General features: G+C 36.2%; 1 protein-coding gene across 7 annotated transcripts in view; it reads right to left on the reverse strand.

Annotated features, from left to right (window-relative positions):
* Positions 1-241: 241 nt before the first annotated feature.
* Positions 242-13,935, reverse strand: part of LOC136833734 (runt-related transcription factor 1-like) — a 412,880-nt gene continuing 399,186 nt past the window's right edge. For 5 of the 7 annotated variants that reach the window (XM_067095957.1, XM_067095958.1, XM_067095954.1 and 2 more), the window contains 3 exons: positions 10,734-10,829; positions 8,958-9,086; positions 242-6,276 (listed from right to left, as the gene is read on the reverse strand). In XM_067095957.1, the coding sequence (XP_066952058.1) occupies positions 5,552-6,276; positions 8,958-9,086; positions 10,734-10,829 (950 nt within the window). In that variant the 3' untranslated portion in view covers positions 242-5,551. The remainder of the gene's footprint in view (positions 6,277-8,957; positions 9,087-10,733; positions 10,830-13,935) is intronic. The other 2 variants (XM_067095955.1, XM_067095952.1) reach the window with 1 other exon arrangement.

The raw sequence follows: 13,935 nt of genomic DNA on the forward strand, positions 1-13,935 counted from the left end.
CTGACTGCTTTCTCCTTTCTATTGGCGAGCTTTGGAATTCTCTTCTGCTCCGTTTTCCACGGTTCCTGCGACTCCTGTTTCTCTAAAGGCGGGTTCAACTTTCTTCCAATTTCTTCTTCATGTATTTCCATTTGTCTTGAACAAATGGAAATATACTGTATGAGTAGGGCCCCCCAAAAAAGGAAGCCAACACACAAATAAATAATGGTTTTTGGGAGTAAGTCTGAATAAAAACACACCATTTATATAAAATGTAGCTTTAATATAAGTATCTAAATGCTACAAAATCGAGACACAATGCGTAGAGCTCATGAGCTATGTACAGTCCTTAAAGCAAACAGTAGGTAATTTTTCGTGGCAGCCGCAGTGCCTCTTTCACTATTACACTTGACTTTCGTGCCATGCAGGTCATAGGGGTCAAAAGCTGCATAGCAGATAAACAGAAAATGAGCCCTATTGCACATTCTTCGGCCAAGAAGAACAAGAAGAGAGACTCCGAATGTAAGAATTGGTCATACTTTGGATGATGGAAGTGACGCATATATCATCTTTTGGTTTTCAGAAGTATTTTATTGAGAATGGAACTTCGAACTCAACAACTTGAATCTGAGTACGTCACTTTAGGCGACAGTGATAAGGATCCGAAAATTTCATGTTATGACTTGCAGGAAGAACAAAGAATGATTCATTGAACTCTATCATACATTTTTGTGCAATGAACAGGTGACAACATTCATGCACAAAAAGATGAAACTTAAAACCCATCATTAGTTCTTGCTCACCTACCAAAATAGTACTAGAGACTTAAAAAAAATATTGATTCCAGACTGACCAAAAAGTCCTTGTTTTCTTAAACATGACTAAAGACGACTCCTTGAAAATTTGCGCCTCATTCTTATTCATCTGTATCGAAAGACGACAAAAGAACCAACGAAAGACAAATCTGTTGCAATACCAAAGAGATTCGTCCATCATCCTCTTCTCTTGAGGCAATGGAAACAGATTCTGTTCTTTGGGTCAATTTCCTTGATGTTCCTCGCGAGATGTGAGAGTAATGGAGCCAAACTTAAGTTAAACGGTTGTTCTTGTTAGAAAGAATCGGGCTATGCATTGATCTGTCTTCTCTTCTCAGAATCGTCTGTATAAAGCAAATAATTATGTTTTTTCCTATTAATTCTTTTGCCGACTGTGAAATAACAGACTTGTTTATTTAGTTTATGAATTGCCACGAAGAATTTTTCCTCAAAAACCACGTAGGAAATTATACACACGGTTTCCAAATCTGATATTATCATTTGTTAAACACTGGAATTAATTTTCATTACCAGTTACACCATCAACATGGACATGATTCTCTCATCCTTACTTCCTGAAACGTTACTGATACATTAAATTACTCACTAATGGCGTAAAATTACATTTTCAACCTTTCAGCAATAAATATAGTACAGTCATCCATTAAACTTTTAAAAATTTATGAAATTAATGGAAGGCTTTTACTGAACATGCATATTCACTTTGAAAATGATTGAATGGCTTGTATTATTCATTACAAATCTTTAACATGTGAAAAATGATCATCATCTCAAAATGCCTTCATTTACAAGTAATTCAAGCTCTTTATTGACACATTTCAAAAAGTCATTGTTCTTGAAGATCTTCATTGATTATCAGAGGGTCTTCATTCGCACAAAATATATCGAAGGCTTTTGTTTTCAAAAGGCTGTCACTAACAACAGTTGCTCCCGTTTGTCCAAAAGAATCAATCACTGATATAACTATTACGAGTGGCTTTTCTGTGCCAACTGGTCAAACAAAATGAAACGTTAACTTCCTTTTAAGTATCCTACAAAGCAGTATCACATGACATCAGTAATCTGTGGTCGCATATAAAAAAAAAAAACACTTGATATTTTAATATTTCTTTATGTCGTGACACACTTGGAAACCCATTATCACTGGTTTTGAGCAGTTATACACACTGGTAAACTCACAGATAAAATGCACTATCACTTCAATATTTCATTATTTATTACGATCTATTGGAGGTCTTTTCACTCTTTCACCAAGAACTACTTTTTTCTGTCAGTTTTCTCTTTGAACTACATTCTATGGGAACTGTGTACTTGAATTAATGAGACACTCGTCCAAAATCAAGTTTTCTTCTTCATCAAAGTGGAATTAATTGATATCACCGTAACATTTCTTTCCCCCTTAATCATATCAAAACTTTGGAAGCAACGAAGACAAAATATGATGTATCGTAAGCTTCATCTTTTGATTGTGAGGTAAAACTTCCAGAGTTTTCAAAGTTAAGACTAAATATTCCTGAAAAATTTCCCAATACTTTGGTAGACTGCATTACTTTCACATCGAACGGGAGGCATAACGGCTCTCTCTCACTTTGTTCCCTTATCAAAACTCTTTCTGTCTTCACGTCCCCTTACTGAAACGTCTATTTCTAAGACAAGAAAACAAAGGAAAACCCTGCAAAGAGACTCAGCACTGGCTGACCCTACATTCTATAGGAACGATCACGTGTCTTAACAAATAAAGAAAAGTTCTAACTGGCTATCAAAGAGAAAAAATGCTATGACTGATAGCTGACTTTCAGCCAAGCTCTAAAAATATCATTGTGGTAATGCATAGATTTCTGCCACCAGAGCAATGCGTTCTCAGTTTTTACAGAAAGACGTTGCAAGCTTCTTCAACTGCACAACACAACTGTTTTTTATTGCAAGGCCTTAATTTGATTTCCGTAAGGTGAAAAAGTATTTTTTTTTCAAACATCTCTGGTGGCATTTACTTAAAAAAAAAAATAATGAAAAAGCTGCCCATGCAAGTTAAAAGTAGAAAGTTGAGGCCATCGACAACTTCACTTTTTGAGCATAAACAGGAACCCCCATGGCGATGAAGAACCTTGTCTTTGGTTCAGCAAGCATAAATAAATTATAAAACTATACAAACACAAATATGCTTCCATGAAGTAGGACAAACATGTTTCCTCCTTGTTTTGTATCACTTGAGCAAAGAGCGTAAATGCACGTACACTGGGCAAAACTGGTTTCCTTGCGATGACACCATTTTCGTTATGAGGGATTACCTGTACAAAGACGATGCCACCTGCAACAATCTACCTTTAAATAATCAAGAGAAAAACGCACCTGAATATATGATATCCAGGCTTATTGACATGTTTCCAAACAAAAACTAGGTTAACATCCTTCAGAAATATTCTCTCGGTCCTGGGCATTTTATTGAAAGTTTCCTCATTTCTCTCGAAATGAAAAGTACTACCGTTCTAGGGAGATCACGAGTTCATTAAAAGAAAATACGACGCATCTAGCTCTTCATAGATAGGAACCACTACGTGTCAGGGGGGATAAGTTGTCCTAAAGGAGTGATTACACGTCCCTCACTCTGAGGAAAGAGATTACTCTCCACAAGAGAAGATAATCATTATTCTTATTCATGGAATGAAGTTTCCTGGAGGAAGGGACTGTGACCAAAACGCCAGAGGGCAAACACTTCTAGATTATGTTACTTAAAAACGAGTCAGATATCTTAATGATTAACAGTCCATCCTCAGACTGCTTAGATTTACGTATGTTTGTTCATTCCAGTCCTAGGACCTTGTAAGAGGGACTTCCCAACAGGTGAAGGTTGCTTATTGTAAATGAAAGCGTGGCGGGATATCGCCATCCACTCTTCTTCCATAACTTGAAGGTGTTCTGAGTATGTCTATCCAGCGCACGACGATAATTCTTTAAATCATCAGATATCCGATGCTTTCGCTACGTATTTTCGAATCGGATCAAACATCGCTAGGTTAGTCATCTTCACGGGCTTGCCAACTATTTTTAAATAAATATCGACCTTCATACGCAACATTTATATTTTGAGATAACCATGAACGATAGTGAAACCTCAGCTCTACAGGAAGACTTAAAGTATCACATTACAAAAGGATTTCATTATCACCGTTGCTTTAACACAGTCTCAAGCTCTTTCTCTTTCTAACGCAGGCCTGTGTCGCAAGATCAATGTAAACTTGTAAACAAATACTCCAAGAAGAAAGACACACAAGGCTGTGAAAATCATCGCCAGCCAAAAGATGGAGAAATGCTACCTCGAGTAGGAGTTTTCATTTTGACTGTTTTCAATCTTATTTAAGTGTGGAATTAAGAATAATATTTTAACACACAACCTGGAGCTGTTTCTGATAAGCAACCTCTATTTCATCGCCGATATGGTTCATTGGTAAAGGCCAGGACATTGTAAGGGCATGTTCATTCCAGTTAAGGGTATTTCCCCATTCTACATGGTTACCTGTTGATGCCCAGGCTGGTCACAGCCTTTGATTTGATCACAAATTCGATTAAACAGACATCTGAAAGAACTAATATAATGTCCATATTACGTAACAAGTCTGTTTGAGATTGTACAGCTGTTTTAGCAAACTCGGACATTGTTTTCTTTGTTACAGTTCTGTGCAAGCGACAAATGCCACTTCGTACAACTTGAAGCCCGCGGAAAACTTCTAAGTGAATTTTAAAAGGCATCTAAGAAAATGACATGGAATCGAAATCTTAAGGTATCAATAATGTAGTTGCGTGGTAGACCTCAAGAACTGTATAGTTAATGGAATCAGTGAGCATATTTTGGCAAAGAAAAAAAAATAAGATAGTTAAAAAAGAAAACCTTAGAGTACTAAGGATTCACTGCCATCTGGCTAAATCTAGCCTCTTCAAAACCAGCGTAAGGGAAAGGACACTGAAATACCTTTGGCGTTCCAAAGGTGGAACATCAGCACCGACGCGCTGGAACGTTGAACCATACAAGAGTGTTACGTGCCTACTGAACTTCGACCCGAGGAGCTAAACCGACCCCTGGAAGTTCCTTAAAAAAATCCTAAGGTGAATGTATGTGTCTATAATATCTTACATCAATCCTTTACATGTTTATCTTACAAGAGGCCAGGATTAAATAGGAACAATTGGCCTGCTGGGCTTCTGCGACATTCGAAATGTCTTTGTTACAACGCATTTGGTTACAGGAAATGTTGTACTTTGTTATCATACAATAACTGCACATTTTTGTCTTGTTCAACACCAGGTACACGGTGAGTGAATATCCTGGATTTTTAAACTAAAAGAGAAAAGAAATTCTAATTTATCATGTAATAGTTATGCTATAGTTAATATATACAAACTGCATCTTCATTTCTCTCCATAATCATAGTTCAGAGAAGTTTGGTTATAACAATAAATACATAAAAAATTGTGAGGATCACGTGCTCTCATTACGATGCTCTGACAATAATAATAATGATGAAAATATTAATAATATCATTGCTCTGTCAGAAATATAGTACAGAAACCTCTGACCAGTATAATTCACTTGTCTCCATTATTGTGATATATTATTTTCAATGTTTTCTAGTTCTAGGTCGTAGCCTGTTACTAGAGATAACATTAGATAAAAGTTTTTTTTTTAACAAACATTTTTGTTTTGTCTTGGGAATTTATAATAGAAGGGGCGCACAAAATCACTAATACGGCCTCCAGACTGATGGATCGTTTGGAGAAGGACCGCCTGCCCTGGTGCCATTGCTCATGTAACGATCATGGCCGTGGGCACCATGCAGTGTTTCGTCTGGTGTCATGTGGGTGGCCATCATGCTCTGGTGTGCCACGGGCGTGCTTGCTCCTCCGGTGGACATGTCACGGTACCCATCGTGTCTGGTGTAGTCTCCTCGCTGCCCTGCGGCATTTGGTGCCGCTGTGGCCCCGCTATACTGATCGGCCGTTGCTTGGCGTGGATCCAAGAGTGCCAACTGTCCTTGCTGAGGGTACAGATGTGGGTATAAGAGTGACATGCTGGGAGAGAGGTAACCCTGGCCGGTAGTCGTAGCTGAATAGTAACCGCTACCCAAGTACCCGGGATAGCTTCCCGCGCTGCCACTGACGCCTCCTGTAGCAGCTGCAGCAGCAGCTACGACACCGCTGCCTGTGCCTCCGGTGGACGATGAGCCCCCTACCAGAAGGCCACTGGTGCCGGAGGGTGTCGGCGCGGCGTTGGTTGAAGTAGCCGGTGGTGTATAGGGCGCGCAAGACAAGTCCTGTCGGGGATCGGACGCCGTGCTGGCGGCGTGTCGTGGATCTGGCGAGGAGTACCTGACGAGCATGTAGTCGTGGCGAGGAGGGGACTGAGGCGCTTGCAAGGAGGCGAGGCTTTCGTAATCTCCTCCGGAACTCGGCGAGTTTTCGATCACTCCTGCAACAGTAGGAAATAATTGAAGAGTTAAATTGTGCTCTCTGCTTGAGGGGGAATATAATGCTCAAAGCTGCTAGGGAGGAGGGTGGGAGTGCAGGGAAGGAGAATGTTACACTGTGCAGACACAATACAAGTTTCCTAATATAAAAGTGATGGCATTACCCTCCTTGAAACACTCGTTTCACATTTAATTAGAAGAGATATGTTATATTTTCAGATATTTTAGAAACTGTTAGTTAGTTTAGCTGCAAAAGTTGAACAAACAAAAGATTGCACGTTAACCTATTCATTATTTTCAGTTATCTAACCACTTATCAATCTAGAGAAAATTAATAACTGTTCTGAACAACACTATTTTTGGCGTCGCTGACCACCGCTGTCTTGAGTTTTTTCCCATGTGAAAGCATACCTACCTACCTTGCATGGGTTCGAATCCCAACACGGAAGGAAAGAGGATCTTTATTCACACACACACACACACACACATACATATATATATATATATATATATATATATATATATATATATATATATAAAGAGAGAGATAGAGAGAGAGAAAGAGAGAGGGAGAGAGGGAGAGTATACTGTGTATATATATATATATATATATATATATATATATATATATATATATATATATATATATATATATATATATATATATATATAATGTGTGTGTGTGTGTGTGTGTGTATTTATATATATACACACACATATATATATGTATATATATATATATATATATATATATATATATATATATATATATATATATATATATATATATATATATATATATATATATATATATATATATATATATATATATATAGAGAGAGAGAGAGAGAGAGAGCGAGAGATAGAGAGAGAGAGAGAGAGAGAGAGAGAGAGAGAGAGTGCAGTGTGTGTTTTAGTCATGGGTGGTTGGCTGCGGTCTGTCGGGCCCGACTACAGGGAAACAACCCTCCTAATCACAATTTACGTGTAAGAGGATGCATCATTGGCTCATGACGTCTCATCGCGCGCTTAAAATATCCTTTGTGTCTCGAATTGCGAAAGGGATTTGTAAAAGACAGTTACGAAGTGAACGGCTAAAGCGATACAAAACGATAAATAGCGGATGTCCAAGAAGAGAAAGTGGCTGCAGTAAGTGAAGTACAGGAAACTGACGATCTTGAAGTTAGGTGATAGAAAATTTTTTTATACATGACCTATTTAATGTGATAATTTCTTAATGGGAAAAATGGTGATGATGGTACCAAAGATAAACGTATAACAGAGTTTCTGTCGTAGCTATGATGGTGATAATAATAATAATAATAATAATAATAATAATAATAATAATAATAATAATAATAATAATAATAATAATAATAATAATATCTACAGACGAACTTTTTAATATTCATAATTAAATTATGAAAGGCAATGTAGTAATAAAAAAAAAAAAAAACAGTATGACAGTTTGTCGACGAGTGAATTTAATTTGTAGAAATCGCAACATGGAACTCCTGAGGAGCAAATTAACAAAAGGAAAAACAAATCTTTCAAATTGCGGCAATTACTGGAATCTAGCTCACCAGACATTCGCGTGGAAAATATTTTCTCCTGATACACTTAATTTGGAATGTTTTCAAACATTTCCTAGTGTTTCTCAATTACTTTGATACTTCTAATGAATTTTTAAACAGACGTATACAACAGAAACATACTTCCCAATAATTTAGTGTAATTAAAACAATACTTGTATTATTATTCAACCTTCTACTGGAAGAAAAACGAATGCATTTCCTGAGGAAAAACGATGAGCCCAGAACAGTACAAGACTTGCAAGTCCATCAGTTGAGGTGAGGTACTCGTCTGCCTTTTAGGGGTCTCCAGAAGAGGAAGAGAAGGCCGTATCCTCGTCGTTACAATCAATTTCCCCTCCTGGGAAATTTCGATGCCTTCGTAAGTAACGATCCTTCCCGCTCGCATAACAAGCAACTGCACCCACGGAATGCACCATTAAGCTCTTCCTCACTCGCTGTGTCTTATCTTGTTATAGCGAATTAGTGCAGAACACTGAGAGGCACTCAAGACAGCTAAATCATATTGAATTAAAGCCTAATTACACACAAGCACATCTCGAGGACGACCTCCGGAAAGCCATAAATTATTGTGGGACGTTCTGTTAATTCGATGTGCGAAATAGCGGGCTGGCTCCGTTGCGCAATGCTTTAATTTTCCGCCAAGGGAGCAATTCGGTGAACGTTTTGGTTCTCAAATTTCTTCCTGTTCCTTTGTCTCGTTCTTTACACACACGACTGTTTCTTTCCTTTTCTTTGCGGTTTTATTTTCGTTTCGTTCTGATTAAGAAAAATGAGGCCAATTACATGACATCAGTTGCTAATGAATTTGCAGACTTTGATAAATAAACTCAACTAATGCAAAGAATATTTACAACAGGGTTACGGCTGTTGTTTTTAAAAGTTATGCTTCATAGCATCCAAACCATTTTGTTCTTAATGTACATCCATCATTGCTATATGGTAGCGGCCTAACGCCCAAACCATGTTGGCCAAAACACAAGAAATAAAAATAAAATTTGCACATATCCAAATTAGAATGTTTTTGGAATACGAAACATGAACTATTATATAAAAAAATGCCAACTTTTAAAATCAACAGATCTGTTTACCTGAGGACAAATGAGTCGAATTTGAATCTAATGTGTTGACCTGCTGCGAGATGTCGCTGCTGTAGCCCAGAGCCTGAGTCGATGTGAACCCGCTCTGGAGAGTTGGAGTGTTGCTTCCCCCCAGACTCCCTGCCGGCGATAGAGGAAAAGGGTAAAAGTGGATGCACGGCGGCAACTGGTGTTTTTATCAAAAATGTAAATACTACTCTATTAGCTGATGCTAATACTGCATCATAATGCATTATTTGGATGTAAAAAACAGAATAACATAATAATAAATGTATTAATCTTATTCTTTAAAATACCATCTATTTTAGTTGACCTCTCTCTCTCTCTCTCTCTCTCTCTCTCTCTCTTCCCCATTTCTTTTCGAAAATCCATACTGTCTGTTTTGCTTCATCTTTTTGACTCGCTTCTCCTCTCATTCTTCTAAATAGAGACATGCACTCACACACACATACATATAATATGTCTATAAGTATATATACAGAGAGAGAGAGAGAGAGAGAGAGAGAGAGAGAGAGAGAGAGAGAGAGAGAGAGAACGTAGAAACGGTTGAAAAGTAGCATAGTTGGAAAGATCGCCAAGAGCATGTTGAAGTAAAATTGAGGTAAGTGGGCAGAATGCCAAAGGGGTTAAAAAAGGAGGAAAAAGCAGGGAATTAATTTTTTTCTGGATCTGCAGAAGTGTTGAACTGAAACGGTTTAGATGTCCGGAATCACCGCTATGTGCAAATAAGCTGTGAATAGCGCAGGGCTTTCAAGAGGTGAATGTTTATGACAACTGAATTGTGGATTGTGATTTTTCTGAGGGAGTTGAAGAAAAACATAAAAAGGTAGGCAGACAGATAGACAGATGGATAAATAGAGAGAGAGAGAGAGAGAGAGAGAGAGAGAGAGAGAGAGAGCCACTGGTTCCTATCGCTTGCCTTAATGATCTTGACAGTGACGGCTGAACGATATACAGAAAGATTTCAGTTAATCAATCATCATCAGGCAAATTAGAATGCGTCGGTCTCCTCAGAATGACATTTGGCTGAGGAGTTGTAATGAGTTGAGGAAACTTTCTCTCCTACGGCCCAGACGTTATCTCTCTCTCTCTCTCTCTCTCTCTCTCTCTCTCATGATTCATTAAATCGCACTGTAAATTCCGAATATTTACTGCCCATGTACTACAAACTCAAATAATTCTTTCTTGATGATTTGTTTTTAACAGTGAATGACCCAATAAAACGTTGCGTTTCTCATACATATCCACACACAGATACATACATATTAAAATAATGCTCTCTCTTTTTTTATATATACATGTACACACGCGCACACACACATATAAATATACATATGTCTATTGTTGATAAATAAAATAATGCTGCATTTTTTCAGCACCTCCTTAGTTCATCGATCAACAGAAACAATAATTGTCGTCCTAGATAACCAGTTAATTTTCATCCTTGATCTGAACTGCAAAAATTGCATACTTTCTGAATACTGATGTAAAAACAAAGATTCTGTGTTTGAAGAATTACAGTTTTTCATGTTTTCTGAGAATGTCATCAAAACATAACATTAACGGCACATAATAATAATGTGGTAATTTTCAAAAAATGCTGGAAACAAAAATGGAATTTGAACCCAACTTGAAGAATGCATAGCTACCATCGACATTCTTGTCTAAGTCATGGATAAAGATCGATGCCAAAACAAGGAGGTGCCGAAACAAAAGCGAGTTGTACTATTCTAAGATACAGAGAACGCTGCCAGATACGTCACTCACCAGTGGTCTCACCTGGGATATACGACGAGTAATGGGTGCCACTGTAACTCGTCCAGTGGCCGTCTGCTGTGCCCAGTCCTAAGGACTGAGAGGGGTCTGCAAAAGGAAAAGGAAAATAAGGATATGTAAAACTGAACATATGTAAGTATATATAACTGAATCACGAAAATATGGAACGTGATAAATATATAAATAAAGACAAAATCCACGAAGGAAAAGACCTTCGTGGATTTTGTCTTTATTTGAATGTAAGTATGAGTAATGCTTCCAGCTGTTATCACACACACACATACAACACACAACACACACACACACACACACACATATATATATATATATATATATATATATATATATATATATATATATATATATATATATATATATATATATATATATATATATACATATATATTAGGGTAAAAACTCTTCCAGTAACAAGTGTTTTATGAGGAAATTTTAACCTGCAAATTACTAAATCATATCGATGAACTGTTGCTACAACTACTACTACTGCTGCTACTTCTACTACTACTACTACTACTACTACTACTGAATCAGAGTCCGTCTTCCCAAGGATCTTATCAAAGCAGCCAACCCTTGAAATTAAAGAGAACTACGAACGCTACCTCTATAATCTCATAAGCGAATAATTTAATTTTATTGCTGAATTTGACTGGTAATTGCGTAATTACGGGTTCTTCACTGTTATTATGAATGTTTCCCATCACGGCAAAAACCAAGCTTAGACAAAAATGGGGCAAATAAAAGCTGTGCTTTTCCAACAGTGAATTTGTTGCAATTAATAATGTAGCAAAGGCATGGAAAAAAATATTCAGAAAATACTTTTTTTTTCACTTTCAAATTTTCAAATATAAGTAAGAGTTAGGTAATAGAAAGATTATTCAAATTTCAATGTTTATTTGAATGAAGATATAAGACAAACTAAATTGATAGCATTTAAATAATAATATTAATAACAACAATAGGTATTGATAGCACGTAAAAACTAATAATAATAATAATAAAAAAACACATATATATATATGTATGTATATACAGTATATATATGTATGTATATATATATATATATATATATATATATATATATATATATATATATATATATATATATATATATGGCAAAAGACTCTGCTGACAATCTCGTTAATCATTGGATCACTGGCATGGATCACAGGCTGCAGCGCTCGGCTCATGTTTGCTAAGTCCGTGAATTGCTCCTGGACTACCATCCAGTAGCCCACTCAGCTATAATTAGCAAAATGACCAATGGGGTCAAGAATAGGCGTGGAGCCGGAGACCTTTACCCTAGTATATATATATATATATATATATATATATATATATATATATATATATATATATATAAATGAGAATAAAACAGGCCATAAAACACTATTTAAACGTTGCAAAATATATTGGGCACTTGCTTCTGTGCCCCTGTTCACTGGGAGAATAGGGGCACAGAAGCCTGAAATATATGGTTGCAAATGTTTAAATGGTGTTTTATGGGCCTTCTATATATTCATAGTACACTGTGGTATTACAGGAAAAGACATTCATACATATATATATATATATATATATATATATATATATATATATATATATATATATATATATATATATATATATATATATATATATATATATATATATATATATATATATATATATATATATATATATATATATATATATATACAGCTGAGGCACATGGAAAATAAAGAAAGATATGAGATTTAGTATTATTTGTAACACATTTTTCGAGGTACAATATATATCGAAAGTGAGTCGGAAATACCACAAAACACTTGGTACTTGTCTCTTTTATTATTTCTGCATAGCTGAATATATTATCACAAGCTCTATACAGTATATATGTATATATATGAAAAACACTTGGTACTTGTTTCTTTTATTATTTCTGCGGCCTTAGCTGAATATATTATCACAAGCTCTATACAGTATATATGTATATATAATATGTATATATACACACATACATACATACTGTATATGTATATGTGCATGTGTGTGTTCCTGTGCGTGAAATGACCAAAACGAATAGCAACCATCTAAATGATGAAAATAATAGGACAAATGCATTGCTACCATGCATAATAAAAATAATCATGCATATATACTTACAAAACACACAAACACATAAACATACACACACGCTCACGCGCACACACACATACAGACACCCATGCACGAACACACACATATATATCTATATATATATAACTATGTGTGCGATAATTTTACAAGTCCTCATTTTTCAAGATCCTGCATCAAAGCATGTAGACCACGCGTAAAATTTTTGACCATGAAACAAAATTGCATGAAATCGCTCGCATTTGCCTAGACAAAAAGAAAACGAAATTAACGTAAATGGACTATTTATCATACGAACTGTGACGCATAAATGGCCACCTAAGGAAACCTCATCGAAAGAAATCATGGAAAAACAACCGAGAAAAGAGAGTAAAGAGTAAAGACGAGAGAATTGTTACTACAGAATATGCGATTATCTTATGCAGGGTGACAGCTGAACATCTTGGTCGAGCCACATTGCACACAGCAATTGCAATGCGTGAAGGAAGAAAAATATAAAATGCTGTAGTTTTCGGCAAAACCATATCCTCTGCAAACAATGTGAGGGTTTATATGTCTATGCAATATATATATATATATATATATATATATATATATATATATATATATATATATATATATATATATATATATATAACCTTTTAGGCATAGCTTTCCTCTTACACAATTTCCATTCCAGGCAATTGCCGTAGCGGCATGATGAGTGTTCTACAGGAACCAGCGTTTGGTTGGAGCTTTTTGTTTTCTCATGAATCAGTTAGTGGCGACAAATATGCAAATTCCTTCCTTACATTGATTATTTTTTGCCACGACATCTGTTTCGCCGGTCTGTGGCATAATTAAGTGAGCACTAATTTACAGTCTTGAATTATTATAAGCTTTTTGTTCCACTGTGTGGATAAAGTACACCAGTGACCTTCGGACTTGATTTGAGATTGGTTGAGAGATTAACGTATGAAGAGCCTTTTCGGTTCGAAGCTTTAGGTACAAAGAGGAGAATGCCCGGACGCATAAGCATAGTAGGTAGTGAGCACTGATGTCACGGGACTCTTGCGTTCGC

Source organism: Macrobrachium rosenbergii, chromosome 52 (genome assembly GCF_040412425.1).
Source record: "Macrobrachium rosenbergii isolate ZJJX-2024 chromosome 52, ASM4041242v1, whole genome shotgun sequence".
NCBI lineage: Eukaryota > Metazoa > Arthropoda > Malacostraca > Decapoda > Palaemonidae > Macrobrachium > Macrobrachium rosenbergii.